Source organism: Salvelinus sp. IW2-2015, linkage group LG5 (genome assembly GCF_002910315.2).
Source record: "Salvelinus sp. IW2-2015 linkage group LG5, ASM291031v2, whole genome shotgun sequence".
Taxonomy (NCBI): Eukaryota; Metazoa; Chordata; class Actinopteri; order Salmoniformes; family Salmonidae; genus Salvelinus; species Salvelinus sp. IW2-2015.
Genome location: NC_036844.1, coordinates 4,813,653 through 4,836,325, shown reverse-complemented (window position 1 = coordinate 4,836,325; position 22,673 = coordinate 4,813,653). Strand labels below are relative to the sequence as shown.

At 43.7% G+C, this 22,673-nt stretch overlaps 1 protein-coding gene across 2 annotated transcripts in view; it reads left to right on the top strand.

Annotated features, from left to right (window-relative positions):
• Window positions 1–22,673, top strand: part of LOC111963823 (electrogenic sodium bicarbonate cotransporter 1) — an 81,423-nt gene that overhangs the window by 43,886 nt on the left and 14,864 nt on the right. For both annotated transcript variants that reach the window (XM_023987368.2, XM_070443537.1), the window contains exons 7-15: window positions 3,175–3,251; window positions 4,357–4,514; window positions 4,911–4,998; window positions 9,261–9,415; window positions 9,641–9,769; window positions 10,274–10,448; window positions 18,938–19,071; window positions 20,574–20,848; window positions 22,300–22,355. In XM_023987368.2, the coding sequence (XP_023843136.1) occupies window positions 3,175–3,251; window positions 4,357–4,514; window positions 4,911–4,998; window positions 9,261–9,415; window positions 9,641–9,769; window positions 10,274–10,448; window positions 18,938–19,071; window positions 20,574–20,848; window positions 22,300–22,355 (1,247 nt within the window). The remainder of the gene's footprint in view (window positions 1–3,174; window positions 3,252–4,356; window positions 4,515–4,910; window positions 4,999–9,260; window positions 9,416–9,640; window positions 9,770–10,273; window positions 10,449–18,937; window positions 19,072–20,573; window positions 20,849–22,299; window positions 22,356–22,673) is intronic.

Genomic DNA, 22,673 nt, shown 5'->3' with positions numbered 1-22,673 from the left:
AGTTGCTTCTCCTTGCTGAGCGGCTTTCAGGTTAATGTCGAATATAGGACTCATTTTTACTGTGGATATAGATACTTTTTGTACCTGTTTCCTCCAGCATCTTCACAAGGTCCTTTGCTGTTGTTCTGGATTGGTTTGCACTTTTCGCACCAAAGTACGTCATCTCTAGGAGACAAAACGCGTCTCCTTCCTGAGCGGTATGACAGCTGTGTGGTCCATGGTGTTTATACTTGCGTACTTATTGTTTGTACAGATGAACGTGGTACCTTCAGGCATTTGGAAATTGCTCCCAAGGATGAACCAGGCTTGCGGAGGTCTACAATTTTTTTTTCTGAGGTCTTGGCTGATTTCTTTTGATTTTCCCATGATGTCAAGCAAAGAGGCACTGAGTTTGAAGGTAGGCCTTGAAATACATCCACAGGTACACCTCAATTGACTCAAATGATGTCAATTAGCCTATCAGGAGCTTCTAAAGCCATGGCATCATTTTCTGGAATTTTCCAAGCTGTTTTAAAGGCACAGTCAACTTAGCGTATGTAACTTCTGACCCCACTGGAATTGTGATACAGTGAATTATAAGTGAAATAATCTGTCTGTAAACAATTGTTGGAAAAATGACTTGTGTCATGCACAAAGTAGATGTCCTAACCGACTTGCCGAATCTATAGTTTGTTCACAAGAAATATGTGGAGTGGTTGAAAAACGAGTTTTATTGACTCCAGCCTAAGTGTATGTTAACTTCCGACTTCAGCTGTATATCTAGGTGGCAATAGACTGGCCTATTAACCATGTGAATGTGCCTGGCAAGATTCTTGTAACCCTGAGTGTTGATGCTTGTGTTTTATTTTTTCTTCTAAATACTACTATCTCCGAAATGGATTCAGACTTTACAGCATCTGATTGAATTATTTGTCAAAACCTTAACTGCTTGGATAGGCACTCACAGTAATACGGTACTGCACTTTGAAGTGTGTGAGATTGTTCTTGTTCTCTCTAACCTCTAACTGCACTCTTTATTCTCCTGAGCAGACTAACATTCTCTACACTGGCTTTTGTAGGAAAAGTCTAATAAGTTCTTGTCTTTTCTCTTCTTTTCACTCCTTTCCTTTCCCTGTCTCCCTTTCCTTCCTTCACTCATTTACGCTCTCTCTCTCTCTCTCTCTGGATGCTCTGTCTGCACTAAAGCACGCAGTCCCCATGAACACCCCCAGCCCTTCCCCCACTCCCACCCCCAGTCCCAGTCCCAATTTGTGCCTTATGCAACCCCGCTTGGCTCTGAGGAACCCATAGAGGAGGTCCAAAGGAGCTCCAGCATGCAATACCTCAGTAAGTCAGGTTATAATGCATTTATTACACATGGGATACCTTATTAAGTCAGGTTATAACACATATGGCACAAGGCTTGCCTGTGTAAGTCAGGCTATAATGCATTATAACCAGGGGTTGGAACCAAAGTTATTTTCCTATTGTTTCGTTCTAAACAGAACCACTATTTTAAACATTTTTGTTCCACTGTTCCGACTAGCAAAATAAAGTTCTGAACTTGAGGAAACTTGAAGCGCTGGGCAGCTTGTTAGGTAGATAACAAGCTTGTGTGTGCAGAGCCGTACCAGAGTTAAAAACACGTCTTACCTTTTTGTAGTTATTAAATCCAATGTGAAATGTAATAACTATGCCTATAGTATCCTTTAAAAAAGTGAATTAATAAAAAATCTCTATCTTCTAAATCAAGTTTGTAACGTCAGTACAGTAGCTATTCTTCGGAGGTGGGGATGGGCAGGTAGCTTAAACACACACAGGCAACGATTATCAGCTTGCTGGCAGCCACTGGAATAAGTTTCGATTTACAGAGTGAGGGCTTTGCATTGGCGCTTTTGTTGCGTTTTGTTGTGGGACTAGAAAAAAAATTCTGTAATGTAAAATAATATTATTAACTGGTTCCCAGCTTTTAAAATAACGGTTCTGTTCCGGAACAGTATGGATAACTTTCGTTCCAGGTTCCGTTTCTGTTCCTTACAAAATGTCATTATTTTCCGGTTTTCGGTTCTGTTCCCTGAACCGGTTTCAACCCCTGATTCTAATATTATAATGCATTATAACATACCCTTGTGTGGGATACTTTTGTAAGTCAGGTTATAAAACAATACAACACTCTAACATGGACATTTTTTGGAATGCCTGTGTAAGTCATACGCAAATAATGCAATACAACACTCTAAAACAAGGACATTTTTCAATAAGTCAGGTTATAATGCATTACAACACCCTAGTGTGGGATACCTGTGTAAGTCAGGTTATAATATTCATATAACATAGTCTATAACAGGTCATAACACATACCTTGACAATAGTCTATGTGCTAATTTGCGATCCAAACTCGTATTGCTGATATTAGCATAGATGACTGAAAACAATACTCTCATGGGAAATCACGATCAGTCCTCCATTTTTGGAGGATTTTTTTATACGACTGCATCAAACAGCATCCAAGTCACAGTCTATCATGCCCAGAGAAATAGTAAACAACCAACTAGCTAATGTAGACCCTACTTGACTATTGACCAACTTTGTCAGGTTAACAGAACTACAATGCCAACCCAGCCTTCTCACGGAGTCTGGCTATCTCTCCCACTCTCCCACTCGCCCACCAACCCCACCATAGACTACAAACACGACTGAGTGTCCGTGCCCTCTCTCTGCTTTGCCGTGTCAGTGAGGGACCAGTTGGCATCAGATCAGAGACGAACAGGGCACGGCAGTGGGAGATTTCAGTCAGAAGATCTGATCCACTGCAGCTGGCATCGGCCCTAAAGCTTAACTAAGCCCTGGCAGCCTTCCAGATTTATATTAGTTCCTTCTGAAGTTTCTGTTCCTATTTTGTTCTGTTTCTCTTCATCTCCTTCTCTGAGATCAGTCTAATCTCACTGGGCCTTTGTCTTTTCTCTGACTTGTGCTTTACCTTTCATCTCAGTGACTTTGTTGGACCCCAGGGTTGTGTTCATCAGGCACCAAACGGAACAAAACTGCCTGAAACAGGGAGGGACTACCTGGTCCAATAAGAAACACTCACCTCCATTTCAGAACGCTATAAAACCATTTGACTGTTTTGTGCACTAACGGACACGGTGACCCCTCTCAGTCCTGGTCTTTGAACTCGGACCTCTGACCCCACAGGTAGCCCAGCCACGACCCATCGGAACCTGACCTCTAACAGCCTCAACGACTTCTCTGACCAACCAGATAGAGACCAGGTGAGGTTATTATTGTGTGTGTGTGCGTCTGTGTTTGGGCACTCTACATTTCAACTCCTGCACTATGCAGGGTCAAAGATTGGGCACAGYGTGTGTGTTTGTGTGTGATGGAGTGTGTTCCTAGGGTTGTGTGGCCTTGCTCGACTGATAAAGCCTATGAGCCTAACACACAAAGAGCCCTGACACTCTCTCTTAAGTGTTTAGTGCCAATGTTGCTACTCCTCCTGAAGCCTGCTGAAACCAGTACACAGACACAGTAACTAACTCCGGGAATTACACTGACARCAGTAGCTCATTTGTCAAATTGCTCTGGCCTTTGATAAAACACCAAGGCCTTGCTTAGTTGATCATCTCCTCGTCCGAGGTCTCTGGATGTTTAGTGTTTTTTTTACATTTCACTGGGACTAAGTAGTACGTCAGTGTCCCACTTAGGCCTTAATTTGAATTTACCGGCACATTGACCTAACGGGAAGGGCTGGTATGCATTCACCTGGCCTGTTATTCTGTATACAGTTGCACAGAGGGGAATCTTTTCTGTTGCTACTGTGTTACATTCTCATTACATGTCATTCTAGAGACTTGGTCAAGTGTATAACCAATGAACAGAAAGGACTTCGTTATGTGTCCTTTCTCAGTGAGTTAGTGAGTCACAGAGTGATTAAAAACTGCTTTAATCTGTTTCTACAGACGCTACGAGCTGCAATGTTGCCACATAATACAGCATGCAATGCCAATGTGCCGGGGACGGGTTGTACTGTGCGGCCCCGTTTCATTCATGGAACTGTGTACAACTTTGGAGCATGTGAAATGTCCATTGTTACAATACCTTTGCTGCTTTTCTCATTCTACTCTGATAAGGACAGTCGTGTCAAGCACCGTGTCTTTTGAATAGATGTGGGTCAAGGCTAGGATTTAATTGCTTTCTTTCTCTTTTTCTGTCTCTATCTTTAAGTTTCTCATGTTCTCTCTCTCGCTCTCTCTCTCTCTCTCTCTCCTCTTACTCTTTGTTCAACTCTGTCTCTCTCTCCCCTTTCTCTTTATCTCTTGTCTCCCCCCCCCCTCTCTCTTAATCTATCTTTCTCTTCCCCCCCCTCACCATCTGTAGCTGAAGAATAAGTTTATGAAGAAGCTTCCTCGTGATGCCGAGGCATCTAACGTCCTGGTCGGAGAGGTGGACTTCCTGGATTCGCCCTTCGTGGCGTTCGTCCGTCTGCAGCAGGCTGTCATGTTGGGAGCTCTGACAGAGGTCCCCGTCCCTACCAGGTACCCTAATGACCGCTGACACCAACTACAACCACAATCACCACCACTATATCTCATAGCCTGTAGAGCAGGCCTGGGCAATTCCAGTCCTCGGGGGCCTGATTGGTGTCATACTTTTGCCCCAGCTAACACACCTGACTCCAATCATCAAATAAACATGATCTTCAGTTAAAAATGTAATTAGTTTAAATCAGGTGTGTTTGCTAGGGATGGAGAAAAAGTGTGACACCAATCAGGCACCCCGAAGACTGGAATTGCCCAGGCCTGCTGTAGAGGCTGATTGGTACTGTATTTATAGAGTACAACCACTAGTGACCACTGTTTTACCCAATTTGGGCTTTTTGTTAACTGTCTATTTCTGAATATCCTTCTATTTTTTTCTCCACTTCCTTTCAGGTTTTTATTCGTGCTGCTGGGGCCCAAAGGAAAAGCCAATTCTTACCATGAGATCGGACGCGCTATCGCCACCCTCATGTCTGATGAGGTACGTGACTTACTGTGTCCAGCCCGCTTATATTGTATATTTACCAAGGAGTTGGTACTGTCCAGTCTTCCTGGAGTTCAAGGGACTTGGTCCGTGTGAATGTATATTTTGTTTGTTAATCTGAGTGTGAGTCTATTGCTGCAGTGTTTGCCCTATGTTTAGTACATGTCTGGCCAGCTGTAGTATTAAGAGATTAACATAGGCAGAAAGACGACTCCAGGCCACATATAGCACCCAGGTGGCATATGGCTCAACACGGTGTAGACTAGGAAACTAAGATGTCATGTCTTACACAAGGCTCTCTGGATCCTACAGTTGTAATTATGAAATTGGCAAGGCTTACAATGTTGATCTGGGATTGAAGTCATGGTACGGTTAGAGTTGATTTTAGCTTTATACTTCCACATTTTTTATTTATTTATTTATTTATTTCACCTTTATTTAACCAGGTAGGCCAGTTGAGAACAAGTTCTCATTTACAACTGCAACCTGGCCAAGATAAAGCTAAGCAGTGCGACAAAAACAACTACACAGAGTTACACATGGGATAAACAAATGTACAGTCAATAACACAATAGAAAAATCTACACTGCTCAAAAAAATWAAGGGAACACTAAAATAACACATCCTAGATCTGAATTAATGAAATATTCTTATTAAATACTTTTTTCTTTACATAGTTGAATGTGCTGACAACAAAATCACACAAAAATTATCAATGGAAATCAAATTTATCAACCCATGGGGGTCTGGATTTGGAGTCACACTCAAAATTACAGTGGAAAACCACACTACAGGCTGATCCAACTTTGATGTAATGTCCTTAAACCCAAGTCAAATGAGGCTCAGTAGTGTGTGTGGCCTCCACGTGCCTGTATACCTCCCTACAACGCCTGGGCATGCTCCTGATGAGGTGGCGGATGGTCTCCTGAGGGATCTCCTCCCAGACCTGGACTAAAGCATCCGCCAACTCCTGGACAGTCTGTGGTGCAACGTGGCGTTGGTGGATGGAGCGAGACATGATGTCCCAGATGTTGCTCAATTGGATTCAGGTCTGGGGAACGGGCGGGCCAGTCCATAGCATCAATGCCTTCCCTCTTGCAGGAACTTGCTGACACACTCCAGCCACATGAGGAACTAGCATTGTCTGGCTTAGGAGAACCCAGGGCCAACCGCACCAGCATATGGTCTCACAAGGGGTCTGAGGATCTCATCCTTCAGGTACCTAATGGCAGTCAGGCTACCTCTGGCGAGCACATGGAGGGCTGTGCGTGGGCCCCCCAAGAAATGCCACCCCACACCATGACTGACCCACCGCCAAACCGGTCATGCTGGAGGATGTTGCAGGCAGCAGAACGTTCTCCACGGCGTCTCCAGACTCTGTCACGTCTGTCACATGTGCTCAGTGTGAACCTGCTTTCATCTGTGAAGAGCACAGGGCGCCAGTGGCGAATTTGCAATGCTCTGGTGTTCTCTGGCAAATGCCAAACGTCCTGCACGGTGTTGGGCTGTAAGCACAACCCCCACCTGTGGACGTCGGGCCCTCATACCACCCTCATGGAGTCTGTTTTTCTGACCGTTTGAGCAGACACATGCACATTTGTGGCCTGCTGGAGGTCATTTTGCAGGGCTCTGGCAGTGCTCCTCCTGCTCCTCCTTGCACAAAGGCGGAGGTAGCGGTCCCTGCTGCTTGGGTTGTTGCCCTCCTACGGCTCCTCCACGTCTCCTGATGTACTGGCCTGTCTCCTGGTAGCGCCTCCATGCTCTGGACACTACGCTGACAGACACAGCAACCTTCTTGCCACAGCTCGCATTGATGTGCCATCCTGGATGAGCCGCACTACCTGAGCCACTTGTGTGGGTTGTAGACTCCGTCTCATGCTACCACTAGAGTGAAAGCACCGCCAGCATTCAAAAGTGACCAAAACATCAGTCAGGAAGCATAGGAACTGAGAAGTGGTCTGTGGTCACCACCTGCAAAAACCACTCCTTTATTGGGGGTGTCTTGCTAATTGCCTATCATTTCCACCTTTTGTCTATTCCATTTGCACAACAGCATGTGAAATTTATTGTCAATCAGTGTTGCTTCCTAAGTGGACAGTTTGATTTCACAGAAGTGTGATTGACTTGGAGTTACATTGTGTTGTTTAAGTGTTCCCTTTATTTTTTTGAGCAGTGTATATATACAGTGTGTGCAAATGGAGTAAGGAGGTAAGGCAATAAATAGGCCATAGTAGCGAAGTAATTACAATTTAGCAAATTAACATTGGAGTGATAGATGTGCAGATGATGATGTGCAAGAAGAAATAGTAGTGTGCAAAAGAGCAAAAAAAGTAAATAAAACAATATGGGGATGAGGTAGGTAGTTGGATGGGCTACARATGGTTTACAGATGGTCTGTGTACAGCTGCAGAGATCTGTGAGCTGCTCAGATAGCTGATGCTTAAAGTTAGTGAGGGAGATATAAGTCTCCAACTTTTTGCAATCATTGGCAGAAGAGAACTGGAAGGAAAGGAGGCCGAAGGGGGTGTTGACTTTAGGGATGACCAGTGAGATATACCTGCTGGAGCGMGTGCTACGGGTGGGTGTTGTTATGGTGACCAGTGAGCTGAGATAAGGCGAAGCTTTACCTAGCAAAGACTTATAGATGACCTAGAGCCAGTGAGTCTTGGAACAAATATGTAGCGAGGGCCAGCCGACGAGAGCATACAGGTCGCAGTGGTTGGTGGTATATGGAATTGATCTTGCGAGATTACATACKGTCAGGTCCATAATTATTGGCACCCTTGATAAAGGTGAGCAAAAAAGACTGTATAAAATAAATAATACAATACTGTCCTGTATTGTATGATMATTTTTTTGCAAATGTTTTGCTCACCTTTATCAAGGATGCCAATAATTATGGACCTGACTGTTTATAGTTAAATAAAGGTTAAATAAATAAATACAATTATGATTTAATATCCGTATAGCAAATCATATATGTACGCTTGTGAGATCAGTGTGGTAGTACRAGGCGAAGTTCATTGACCCTCATGCCTGTTGACAAGACATTATGACAAGACAATCGTTAAAAGGAGCAGCCGCGTACTCTACGACAGCTGTATCGTTTAGTGTTATTGCAGGGCAATGCCATATTCTCTGACTATTGTCTCCCAGCCTCATAGTAGAATATAAGGTGTTATAAAGACCAGCACTGCTCCTGCTTTAGAGTTTCTGTGATTGTAATCTCTCATGATTGTCACCATATTCTTTTCCTGTGTTGGTGGATATCAGAGTTCTTATTTTACACTCCTCCTAACCTCTCCTGCACTGCCCACACTGACCCACGAAACGTTTACAAAAACTYCTCTCCCTCCGATTACCCATATTGCACCTGACTCTCATATCCCCCACACCCCCYTTTTTCCCCAGGATTTCCTCAAGTTACAGTTTAACTAAAACCTCAGCTTCCCTGTGAACGCTCAGTCCCATAGAGATCTTTATCTGACTGTGGGTCTGATGCTCCTTTTCGACTGTAACGCCAGTGTTTCACTTAGTGTATACTGTACCAGGGAAGTTATACTAGGGACGTTGTGTTTGCCTAGCTAGGGCTGACAGTGACGACTCGTTGAAGAGCAGAATTGACAACCCCTGCATAATCAAAACAGTTGCTTTCTGAGAAGCTGTTAAAGCTGAAAGTACCAGTGGCCYGGCTTTGGCCCCAAGTGAGAGCTGGTCCGCCGGAGCCGTGGCCCAGTGAGACACGGGTGCCGGCCCATGTAGATGGAAACAGAAAGGGCTGAGCCTTYTGGGTAAAATACCTGGGTAAATCCTGTATGGAGTGATCACCCCTGGCCTGGTCTGAGTGGCCCAATACTCTGTGCCTGAGATTTACAGAGATACTCTCAGTGCAATAAGAGCTCCTGGTGGTCCTCTGTAGCTCAGTTGGTAGAGCATGGTGCTTGCAATGCCACTATAGTAGGTTCGCAACCCTGTACCACCTGTACGTAAAATGTATGCATGCATGACTGTAAGTTGCTTTGGATAAAAGTGTCTGCTAATTGGCATATATATATATATATATATATATACTATTATTAAGAGATTACGGCTTAAATAGATGGGATACTGTAAGTCTTTACATAGAAATAGATGATAATGATTAGGATCCAATTACTCAGGTCACAATATGAGGAAGAGACAAGTGTGAAACAAGAAATGTTTGGTTGTGTGCTGCTGTTGATGTTAATGTGATTCCTCATCGGTTGTGTTGTGGTCAGGTGTTCCATGACATTGCCTACAAGGCCAAGGACAGACAGGACCTGCTTGCGGGCATCGAGGAGTTCCTGGATGAGGTCATTGTCCTACCCCCTGGGGAGTGGGACCCCGACATCAGGATAGAACCCCCCAAGTCCCTGCCCTCGTCTGACAAGAGGTACAGCCCTGTCACACACACCTCTGGTCCTAGAAGGGTTAAACAATYCTGTAAATGTTCCTAGTTCCAGGAAATTACTTAAATTGTGCATGTTTCTTTTTAAAAGTGACCCCGGAGTATTCCCTYTCTTTCCTCCAAACTTGGTACTCAYGGTGGACCACAAACAATCAGATGTGTGTTGGAGAGTGATGTCTGTGGGTTAACCTACTGTGTGTGTCTGTATAGGAAGAACCAGTATAATGCTGGGGGCGGAGGGGATGGGCCCCAGATGAATGGGGACACACCGGGACATGACGGGGGTCAGGGAGGAGGGGGACATGGACATGTCGGAGAAGAGCTCATGAACACTGGGAAGTAAGGATGAAACTGCTCATTACTACTAGCCTAAACCATATGATATGGTGTAGTCTTGAATAACAGAGCAGTCTTCAACTGTCAATACAGAGCTGTCTTCAACTGCCAATACCACCATGTAGTATGTCACTCATGTAGAATGTCACTCAGCAAGGCCTCAACTYTCACTGAAATCAGAATGCAAAACTATTTACTATAACACTGTAACTCCACGCATGTTTACTAAGGAATTCCAGGAAATTACACCTTAGGTGTGTGGCCAAAGCAAGACACTATTTACCATTGCCTTTTAGTTAAGCTATGTGCCAGACACTGATTTGTGATGAGACAGCATCTTTAGTTATCTCGCAAACCAGACAGATTCAGTAGCTACGCTGACCAAAGCAGAATGGGGATCGTAGCGATCCGTCTCCTTTTACGAGGCTACGTCTTTAAATCACTTGACAATAACAAAGAGTCTGTGGCATAAATGTAACATTTTACTGTCACATTTTCATTGTTAAGGTTTTGCGGCGGCCTCATTCTGGACATCAAGCGGAAGCTGCCGTTTTTCGCCAGTGATTTCTACGACGCCATTCACATCCAGTCGCTGTCCGCCATCTTGTTCATCTACCTGGGCACCGTAACCAATGCAATCACCTTCGGAGGGTTGCTAGGAGACGCTACGGAAAACATGCAGGTGAGCCCCACTTGTTTATATGTCTTTGTGAAACAGAATCAGTTGAAATATTTATTATATATATTTTTTTGCATAAGCATAACTGGATTTAAGCATTGGCAAATACTATATTAATAATTTGTAATGAGGGACAGGATATTGACCTGTGACCTCAACAGGGCCCTAGTTGTAGCATATAACTGGGACTCAGAGTTTTTCTTGGTCAGGTCACGTGGTCAGAAAAACTCCTTGTCATAGTACCGTCATGGCCAATGCTCAACTTCTACATCAAAATTGCTTTACATCTCCTTATAGCTCATCTTCTAATGTGGGCTATAGTATAATTAACCTGACCTGGGGCACAGCGCCCCGCCCTACTTGTGCAGTTGCCACTAACTGTGTGTTAAGGGCATATGCCAAGACAGGTGTGTGTATATTGCTGGCTAGGATGATCTGGTTTACTGTAGATATGCAGACGGCTTGTTGACTGTTAGAGTATGAAGTGGGAGAGTTGGGGAGAGTGCAACTAAACACACAAACACACGCACGCACGCACACACACACACACACAACCCCCCCACCACTACCACCACACACACAGCAAGCTGCATCAGTCGTAGCTGAGTAAACGCAACTCCGTATACTGAACATCTCAATGGAGTTGAGTTGCAACATCTCAATGGAGTTCAGCTGCCATGAGTTTTGCCGGAGTGCATCGCCGACTATATCGTGTCGGTTTCTGTCGATACTTGTAAATTAAGTGTACCTTGTACCTATGTTTGGACTGTATAGATATGTTGTTTTCTTTGGGTGCTGTAGTTTTGGATAAAAATAGCATTTTATACAACCTCCGCCAAGGAAGCCGTTTGTAACCGGAAATGAAGCAGCCCCTTCATTGCACGGCAGATTTTTTTTGCTTTAGCAGGGGATATATAGAATGCCATTTTTTTTAAATAAAAAACTACGGATCCCAACTTCTATCGTATACTCCATTGGGAAACAGTGGATTACACGGCCCAATAGAATTAAGTTATTAACAAAAACTACGGATTGGAGAACCCCCCCCCAAAAATTACATAGTTATACAGTACAAATATATGTATGCATTAATGAATGCACATTTTTACAAGTATCGACTGATGCCGACTTGATGTAGTCCAAGTGACAACTCAAATCTAATGAGATGTATATGGGGTTGAGTTTACTCAGCTACGTCAGTCGAGACAGGCATGCGTGAGCCGAGGAGAGCTGGCCTCAGGGGATTTGGCTCCACTAGAAATAACCACAGATCCAGATTACTCAGCTAGCCTCGTCACTGCCCCATCTCCTCCGTCCTCCCCCAACCTCCCTCCACTGTGTGGGAGGAGGGGAAGGGAATCCCTCTCTTGACCTCTGACCTTTCCAAGAAGCCATAGCTATCCAAGCATTGGTGCACAGCGTTCCAGGCAGCATAGCTCTGATCCTGCATCCCATCTGTCCGTTGTCTCCTACCCAGTCCTGGTGATGGTGTGTAAAATACAGCTAGTATAAACACACGATGGCACAATGTGAACTTGAGCAGGGCTGTCTGTCCTGATTGGCCTGTATAACAGCTCTTTGTATGTCTGGAGCTGTGTGATGGGGGAAATAAAGCATTCGCTGAATCGGCAGATTGATATCATGATGTCGAAAGCTTAAAATCAAAAGAAATAACATTTGTCACATGCTTCGTAAACAACAGGTGAAGACTGGGAAATGTATACCAACAATGCAGAGAGAAAAAATATATAATTAATATGAAAAATAATAACACGAGGAATAAATACACAATGAGTAACGATAACTTGGCTATACATTGCCTTCGGAAAGTATTCAGACCCCTTAACTCTTTCCACATTTTGTTACGTTACAGCCTTATTCTAAAATGGATTAAATATATATATWTTTTTTTGCAATCTACACACAATACCCCATAATGACAAAGCGAAAACAGGTTTTTCGATTTTTTTGCAAATGTATTAAAACTAAAAAACAGAAGTACCTTATTTACATAAGTATTCAGACCCTTTGCTATGAGACTCGAAATTGAGCTCAGGTGCATCCTGTTTCCATTCATCATCAATGGTGACTTTAAAACTGAGCAATCGGGGGAGAAGGGCCTTGGTCCGAGATATGACCAAGAAACCGATGGTCACTCTGACAGAGCTCTAGAGTTCTTCTGTGGAGATGGGAGCACCTTCTAGAAGGACAACCATTTCTGCAGCATTCCACCAATCAGGCCTTAATGATAGAGTGGCCAGACAGAAGCCACTCCTGAGTAAAAGGCACATGACAGCCCGCTTGGAGTTTGCCAAAAGCACCTAATGCCCGGATTTGAACCCGATCAAACATCTCTGGATTGACCTGAAAATAGCTGTGCAGCAACGTTCCCCATCCAACCTGACAGAGCTTGAGAGGATCTGCAGAGAGGAATGGGAGAAACTCCCCAATTACTGGTGTGCCAAGCTTGTAGTGTCATACCCAAGAAAACTTGAGGCTGTAATCGCTGCCAAAGGTGCTTCACCAACTACCCATTTTGCTTTGTCATTATGGGGTATTGTGTGTAGATTGATAAGGAAAAAAACWATTAATACATTTAGAATAAGACTGTAATGTAACAAAATGTGGAAAAAGTCAAGTCGTCTGAATACTTTCCTAATGCACTGAATACACAGGGTACCAGTACAGAGTCGATGTGCAGGGGTACACGGTCATTGCGGTAGATGTAGGAATAAAGTGACTAGGCAACAGGATAGATAATAAATGGTAGCAGCATTGTTTTATTTTTTATTTCACCTTTATTTAACCAGGTAGGCTAGYTGAGAACAAGTTCTGATTTACAACTGCGCCCTGGCCAAGATAAAGCAAAGCAGTTCGACACATACAACAACACAGAGTTACACATGGAATAAACAACATACAGTCAATAATACAATACAAAGTCTATATACAGTGTGTGCAAATGAGGTAGGATAAGGGAGGTAAGGCAATAAATAGGTCCTAGAGGCCAAATAATTACAATATAGCAATTAAATACTGGAGTGATAGATGTGCAGAAGATGAATGTGCAAGTAGAGATACTGGGGTGCAAAGGAGCWAAATAAATAACAGTATGGTGATGAGGTAGTTGGATGGGCTATTTACAGATGGGCTATGTACAGGTGCAGTGATCTGTGAGCTGCTCTGACAGCTGGTGCTTAAAGTTAGTGAGGGAGATATGAGTCTCCAGCTTCAGTGATTTTTGCAGTTTGTTCCAGTCATTGGCAGCAGAGAACTGGAAAGACAGGCGGCCAAAGGAGGAATTGGCTTTGGGGGTGACCAGTGAGATATACCTGCTGGAGAGCGTGCTAGGGCTGGGTGCTGCTATGGTGACCAGTGAGCTGAGATAAGGCGGGGCTTTACCTAGCAAAGACTTATAGATGACCTGGAGCCAGTGGGTTTGGCAACGAATATGAGGCCAACCAACGAGAGCATACATGTCGCAGTGGTGGGTAGTATATGGGGCTTTGGTGACAAAACGGATGGCACTGTGATAGACAGCATCCAATTTGTTGAGTAGAGTGTTGGAGGCTATTTTGTAAATGACATCGCCAAAGTCGAGGATCGGTAGGATAGTCTGTTTTTCGAGGGTATGTTTGGTAGTGTGAGTGAAGGATGTTTTGTTGCAAAATAGGAAGCCGATTCTAGATTACATTTTGGATTGGAGATGCATAATGTGAGTCTGGAAGGAGAATTTACAGTCTAACCAGACACCTAGTTATTTGTAGTTGCCCACATATTCTAAGTCAGAACCGTCCAGAGTAGTGATGCTGGACAGGCGGGCAGGTGTGGGCAGCGATCGGTTGAAGAGCATGCATTTAGTTTTACTTGCATTTAACAGCAGTTGGAGGCCACGGAAGGAGAGTTGTATGGCATTGAAGCTCGTCTGGAAGTTAGTTAACACAGTGTCCAAAGAAGGGCCAGAGGTATACAGAATGGTGTCGTCTGCGTAGAGGTGGATCAAAGAACCACCAGCAGCAAGAGCGACATCTTCGATGTATACAGAGATGAGAGTCGGCCCGAGAATTAAACCCTGTGGCACCCCCATAGAGACTGCCAGAGGTCCGGACAACAGGCCCTCCGATTTGACACACTGAACTCTATCTGAGAAGTAGTTGGTGGACCAGGCGAGGCAGTCAGTTTGAGAGTCCAAGGCTGTTGAGTCTGCCGATAAGAATGTGGTGATTGACAGAGTTGAAAGCCTTGGCCAGGTCGATGAATACAGCTGCACAGTATTGTCTCTTATCGATTGCGGCCATCTTGGCTCTCATTGTATGTGATGAGTCAAAAGAGTTAGTGCAAAAAGCGTCAATGCAGATAATCCGGGTAGCTATTGGTTAACTATTTAACTAACTATTTTGCAGTCTTATGGCTTGGAGATAGAAGATGTTCAGGGTCCTGTTGGTTCTAAACTTGGTGCATTGGTACCACTTTCCGTATGGTAGCAGAGAGTGGTAACAGTCTATGATTTAGATGGCTGGAGTATTTGACAATTTGTAGGGCCTTCCTCTGACATTGCTTGGTATAGAGGCCCTGGATTGCAGGGATCTCGGCACTAGTGATGTATTGGGCCGTACACACTACCCTCTGTAGTGTCTAGCTGTCGGATGCCAAGCAGTTGCCATGCCAATCGGTGATGCAGCTAGTCAAGATGCTCTCATTGGTGTAGCTGTTGAACTTTTTGAGGGTCTGAGGGCCCATGCCAAATCTTTTCAGCATCCTGAGGGGAAGAGGCATTGTTGTGTGTATTGGTGTGTGTGAACTTGAAACTCTTAATCCGTTCCACCACAGCCCCTTTGATGCAGATGGAGGCGTGCTCGGCTCTCCTTTTCCTGTAGTCCACAATCAGCTCAATTGTCATCGCTGTAGGCGATTATAAGCTGTTTCATTGTCGTTGGTGATCAGGCCAACCACTGTCGTGCCGTCAGCAAACTTAATGATGGTGTTGAAGTCATGCGCGGCCACGCAGTCGTAGGTGAACATGGAGTACAGGAGGGGACTAAGCATACACCCCTGAGGGGCCCCCGTCCTGGGGGTTAGCGTGGCGGATGTGTTATTGCCTACCCTCAACATCTGGGGGGCGGCCCGTCAGGAAGTCCAGGATTCAGATGTAGAGGGAGGTGTTCAGTCTCAGGGTCCTGAGCTTAGTGATGAGCTTGGAGGGGACTACAGTGCATTCAGAAAGTATTCAAACCCCTGATCTTCTTCCACCATTTTGTTGTGTTACAGCTGAATAAAACATTTATTAAATTGAGATTTTGTTGTCACTGGCCTACACACAGTACCCCATAATGTCAAAGTGGAATTATGTTTTTAGAAATGTTTACAAATGAATCAAAAATGAAAAGATGATATGTCTTGAATCAATAAGTAGTCAACCCCTTTGTTATGGCAAGTAAAATGTGCTTTAACAAGTCACATAATGAGTTGCGTGAATAATTTGCAATAACAGTGATTAACATGATTTTGTAATGACTACCTCAGCTCTGTACCCCACACATACAATTATCTGTAAGGTCCCTCCGTCGAGTAGTGAATTTCCAACACAGATTCCACCACAAAGACCAGGGAGGTTTTCCAATTCCTCGCGAAGAAGGGCACCTATTGGTAAATTATAAAAGCAGACATTGAATATCGCTTTGAGCATCTAGAAGTTATTAATTACACTTTGGATGGTGTATCAATACAACCAGTCACTACAAAGATACAGGCATCCTTCCTAACTCAGTTGCAGGAGAAGGAAACCACTTTTGGATTTCAATATGAGGCCAATGGTGACTTTAAAACAGTTTGTTTAATGGCTGTGATAGGAGAAAACTGAGGATGGATCATCAAAAGTGTGGTTATTCCGCAAAACTAACCTAATTGGCAGAGTGAAAATATGGAAGCCAGTAAAGAATAACAATATTCCAAACATGCATCCTGTTTGCAACAAGTCACTAAAGTAATACTGCAAAGCAATGCACTGTTTGTCCTAAATACCAAGGGTTATGTTTGGGGCAAATCCAATACAACACATTACTGAGTACCACTCGTCATATTTTCAAGCATAGTGTTGGCTGCATCAATAAAATAAGAAAAGGAATGGAGCTAAGCACAGGAAAAATCCTTCAGAAAAACCTGGTTCAAACAACGTTCCCACTGGGACACTGGGAGATGATTCACCTTTCAGCTGGACAATAACCTAAAACACAAGGCCACATCTACACTTGAGTTGCTTACCAAGAAGACAGTGAAAGTTCCTGAGTGGACGTGTTACAGTTTTGACTTAAATCTACTTGAAAATCTATGGCAAGACCTGAAAATGGTTGTCTAGCAATGATCAACAACCAATTTGACAGAGCTTGAAGAATTTTGAAAATAATATTGGGTAGATGTTACACAATCCAGGTGTGGAAAGCTCTTAGAGACCCAGAAATTCCACAGCTGTAATCGCTGCCAAAGGTGCTTTTACAAAGTAAAATATTTCTGTTTTTCATTTCCAATAAATTAGTTTAAAAAATCTAAAAACATGCTTTAACTTTGTCAATATGGGGTATTGTGTGTAGATGCTTGAGAAAAATAACAACTATTTAATCAATTTTGAATCCAGGCTGTAACACAGCAAAATGTAGAATAAGTCAAGGAGTGTGAATACTTTCTGAAGGCACTGTATGGTGTTGAATGCTGAGCTTTAGTAAATGAGCAGCATTCTCATGTAGGCGTTCCTCTTGTCCAGGTCGGAGAGGGCAGTGTGGAGTGCAATATAGATGTGAATTTGAATTGGTACAGGGTGTCTGGAATGATGGTGTTGATGTGAGCCATGACCAGCCTTTCAAAGCATTTCATGGCTACCGATTACCTTGGCGTTCTTGGACACAAGGACTATGTGGGTCTGCTTGATACATGTAGGCATTATAGACTGGGTCAGGGAGAGGTTGAAAATGTCAGTGAAACACTTGCCTGCTTTGAGTATGCGTCCTGGTAATTTGTCTGACCCCACGGCCTTGTGAATTTGAACCTGTTTAAAGGTCTTACTAAAATTTGTTGCGGAGAGTGAGATCATACAGTCGTCCAGAACAGCTGGTGCTCTCATGCATAGTTCAGTGTTGCTTGCCTCGAAGTGAGCATAGAAGGAATTTAGCTCATCTGGTAGGCTTGTGTCACTGTGCAGCTCACGGCTGGGTTTCCCTTTATAATCTGTGACAGTTTGCAAGCCCTGCCACATCTGATGAGCGTCACAGCCGGCAAAGTAGAATTCGATCTTAGTCCTGTATTGACGTTTTGACTATTTGATGGCATGTCGGAGATCATACCGGGATTTCTTATAAGCATCTAGATTAGTGTCCCGCTCCTTGAAAGCTGCAGCTCTAGCCTTTAACTCAGTGTCGATGTTGCCTGTAATCCATGGCTTCTGGTTTGGATATGTATGTACGGTCACTGTGGGGACGACGTTGTCAATGCACTAATTAATGAGGCTGGTGACTGATGTGGTAAATGTTATCGGATGAATCCCGGAACATATTCCAGTCCGTGCTAACAAAACAGTCCTGTAGCTTCATTGGACCACTACCGTATTGAGCGTGTAACTGGTACTTCCCGTTTGAGTTTTTGCTTGTCAGCAGGAATCAGGAGGATGAGTTATGGTCAGATTTGCCAACTGGAGGACGAGGGAGAGCTTTGTATGTGTTTCTKTGTGTGGAGTAAAGGTGATCCAGAGTTGTTTTCCCTTATTGTTACACAGGTGACATGCTGGTARAAATGAGGTTAGACTTTTCCCTACATTAAAATCAACAGGCACTAGGAGCGCCACCTCTGGATGTGCCTTATCTTGTTTGCTTAAGGCCCTATGCAGCTCATCCTGAATTTCATTTTGCTGCTCTATCGATCGCTCCATGCATCAGTCTGAACCTCCTATCCTAGAAGTCGTTTGGGCTGATGTCCAAATTACATGATTCAGGATCTGTGTAGGCCGGCTCTGGCTCAACCCATTTGGTTTCTGGGACCAATCAGAACGTTTTGAATGTGTTCACATTTGAGAAGTCGTCGGGGAGGAAGCAAATCCAGACTCATTGTAGAGAAGAAACATTAGTGAGCGTGGCATTTGGCCGGAGCGATGTGGATGGGTAACCAGGCAAGCCAAGTGTGACCAGAGCTTTGCGCTCTTGTTTTTTTGTGRGGGTAGGGTACCAGAACAGTAGTTTGGAACCAGACCCTGCCTTCGGCCCTCCACCAATCACTCTCCTGTCCAGTCCCACTCGGTTTAAACATATCTAACAGTGATTTGGATTTTGCCACTCTCGCTGTTTACTCCGTGTTCTTGACCTAGGACCTTTAACTAACTCCACCCGGAGACTAATCTTTCCCAGGATTTGGGACAAACGTCCCCATCTGCCTCTTTTTTTTTCTATCTCTGTCTGTATGTGTGTTTCTTTGACTCACCAGCCCCTCTGTGTCCATCTCCTGTCCTCTAGGGTGTGTTGGAAAGTTTCCTGGGCACGGCAGTGACAGGGGCCATATTCTGTCTGCTGGCTGGCCAGCCTCTCACCATCCTCAGCAGCACCGGTCCTGTACTGGTGTTTGAAAGGCTCCTCTTCAACTTCAGCAAGTAGGTGTCACCCTCTCTATTTTCCTTGCATTATGAGTACCGCAGATATTGATACACCGCCGGGGAGGCTTTCAGGAGTAGGTTCCTCCGGGTTGTTAACACTGTGGTGCCCATTAGGCAAGTTAGAGTAAAGCAGAGAGCCAACCCTTCGTTTAATCATGAAATCCTTGAAGCCAATGAATGAAGGAACAAGGCCTTCCTTTTATATAAAGGGCTCAGGAATGAGGCTCAGAAGATTGTGGAAGCCAAGAGGGGGTACTATACTGACTACATTGCAGAGAACAAAATAACCCCAAAAAGCTGTCAAAATCATTAAAGGAATTAAGATGTAGCAACTCTGCCACAAACAAATCCACTAGACTGGGGACTAATGGATTCAACTCATATTTTACCTCAGTACGTAGGTTGGCAACTTACCCACCACCAGTCGTTTGTTTCTCTCTCTCGTATTTAAATGACCTCCTATGACTGGGGAAATATGTCTGAGAGAATTCAATGGAAGTAAAACAAATTAGCAACAATAATGGCCCTAGGGATGTTTTGCTTCGCTCCAGTATTTGTTTTCAGAGTTGGACTGTTGTTGTGAGGATTACCAGTGGTATGTGGTACTGGCTCAAGGGTACCGTGGTGCCCACTAAAAACCCAAACCCCAGTCTAATTCACCATGTGAATATGTTAAGTTCTCCTTCTGGCAAAAGCTGCATATTGCTTTTCTATTTACACAGGTTCTGTGTATCCTTCAATATAAAACAAGTAAAACTAGAATACAAATAATACTCACGATAGACATAAACAATATGAATTGGCCACATTGTTTTGGGCTCAAGTTTTTGTATCTATCTGATTCTCTGGAACAAATAGTCCTTCGATTTATTCACAATAACAAACAAACTGCCTGCGGTCCCGTTGCCAGGCCGATTGTCCTTTCATTTCCCGCTGCGTCCTGCTCGCTACTTCCTATTTCCTCCACTGAATGGGGTCATGTGACCCCGGTCTAGACCTGCTCCCACACGGGCCAGACCAGACCAGAATTCTCTTCTCCTCTTTCTCCTCTCTTTTTTTCCCCTTCTCCTTGCCATGCCAGAGAGAAGGCCATCTTCTAGCATTACATTACAGAGAACACTGGAGTGGTTATGTTCCGTTATGAATAATTCACATTCATTCAATGTCATAACGTGAATGGAGACTACCAAAGCTGAGCTGACGGCGCCATGTTTCCACGGCTCGGGTCTGAGTTGAATCCGCCATGCCCTTCCACTGTTTTCACGACTGGGTTCACTGACTCCTGAGTCAGTGGTGTTGTTTGCAGGCCTTACAGCCTCTGTCCATCTTTCTGTCTGTCTCTGATACACACAAAACACACATACTGTACATGCTACCATCTCTCCCACCTGTCCCTCTACAGAGACATTGACTTTGACTACCTGGAGATCTGGTCGTGGATTGGCCTACTCTTACATTAACTAACCATGGTTGTACCATCACTCTCTCTCTCCCTCCAGAGACAATGACTTTGACTACCTGGAATTCCGGCTGTGGATCGGCCTGTGGTCAGCTTTCTTTTGCCTGGTGCTGGTTGCCACAGACGCCAGCTTCCTGGTCCAGTACTTCACGCGCTTCACGGAGGAGGGCTTTTCATCCCTCATCTCCTTCATCTTCATCTACGATGCCTTCAAGAAGATGCTGAAGCTGGCCCACTACAACCCCATCAACGCTAACTACGACCCTAACTACGTCACAACGTACGACTGCCGCTGCATGCCCCTACCGGACGACGGTATGCTGATCAGCACTGTGCTCACAGCTCATTGGCTGTTGTGTAGTTTAAACCAATCAGATCAGAAGGTGCTAATGATGATGGTCCAGGTGACAACAAGGGTGTAGCTACCGAAGAGGGTTTGACCCATTTATATATAATCCCTTTCTGGTTCTGTGGTTTGGCCRGTGTTGCTCTAGCTTTGAATCAGTCATCTCACGTCCCATTGACATCCCTATAGCTCAGAAAAAAAATTCCACAATATTTAAACTGGTTATAATTATATGGTCCAAGCATGTATCCACTTGAGAGAGTACACARTGATATCTCTTAACAGTTTTACCAGGTCTGTTTAGTGAGTGACTTGGCAGGTTTCTATGGTCGTAGTGCTGAGCGATTAACGAAAATGTATGTTATTTTTCATTTTTTTTAAACAACTTATTGACCAAAATTGGTTCAATTATTTGAATTCCATTTAGTTATTTTTTTCTGTGAGCACAATGCGCAGTTTCTCTAGAGAGTAATCAGATCAAACCCGAACTGTACGATGTAGTAGGGAATTATAGTTTCCAACAGGCCAATATTCAACATAGTTTAGCGCAGAAAACGTGTTAATTAACTACGATGACCACAATCCATTGCGAGCCTACTTGTTCGGTCTGTGTGGAGCAGATACAGAGAGGGAGAAAAGAGACAGAAGACACGCGATCGAGAGGGATAGAGAGTAATTGCTTCGCAAACTTTAAATGTGTACATGACACTGCAACAAAATTTCCCCATGGGGACAATAAAGTAAGTAAGTAAGTAAGTAAGTAAGTATCTCCAACTGAAAATACATGATCTAAGTGATAGTTGGTATTCAGCAGTCATAAAAGTATGCCTTATTTGCTTTGAAGAACTACTAAAATAGTGATTTTGTCAGACAGCGTAGGCAGCAGCTCTATAGAGATGAGATGATGACTTGGAGTTAAATAATAAAGTCATAAAATAAAACAAATGTAATATACACAAAAATATCATATATTTTATTAAAGTAATGTGAATAAATGATGGTTAATAAGTGATAAGCAGTAATGGTCAGTCACTACCGTCATGGGACTTTTATTCTATATTGTTACAGGATTCAACACACCTWATGCATTTAATAACAAATTTAAATAACAAAAAAATCGAGAAAAAAAACGTGATTATTTTTTATATTCGAACCGAAACCGAACCGACCTCAAAAGCACTAATCGCTCAGCACTACTGTATATGGTTGGTGGGAGATATGTTCCTCAGGGGCTCGGAGTTAAGTAACAGCATATGCCTGAGCCTGTCAACCATCATCTCTCTCCTTTGACAATTCAGACAAAAGGCTAGTGCTTAAAACTCAAAGGAAAATGCATGTTATAGTTTGACAAGTACCTCGTAAAGTGGTTTTGTGGAGACCTCACTGTCGTTGTTTTTTGTTGTGGTTTGTTTCCATCCAGGAAATATGACAGGTCTCTATAGCGATGTSTCTTCCTGGATAAATGATACTGATCTGGTAAGCAGCAGCCACTTGAGTGTTTCTTCTCTGACAGCCATATCATCTTCAGTCACAGAGGTCTGAAGGAAGTCTATATTTCTGAGTGTGTCTCAGACAGGAAATTGTCTGAGCTGGTGTGGGTTAATTAGATTATGACAGTGTTATACATCAACAATGCAGTRAATTGTTGATGGACAACGCTGTCATTAACTGATTTCAATTAAATCAATATTTAAATCAATTTCTTTCACTTATGTCGTGAAATGTTTTCCCCGGGATTTAGGCGATTCTGCATGTACGTATTCAGTTAATCCTAGTCATAACTCATGATGTAAT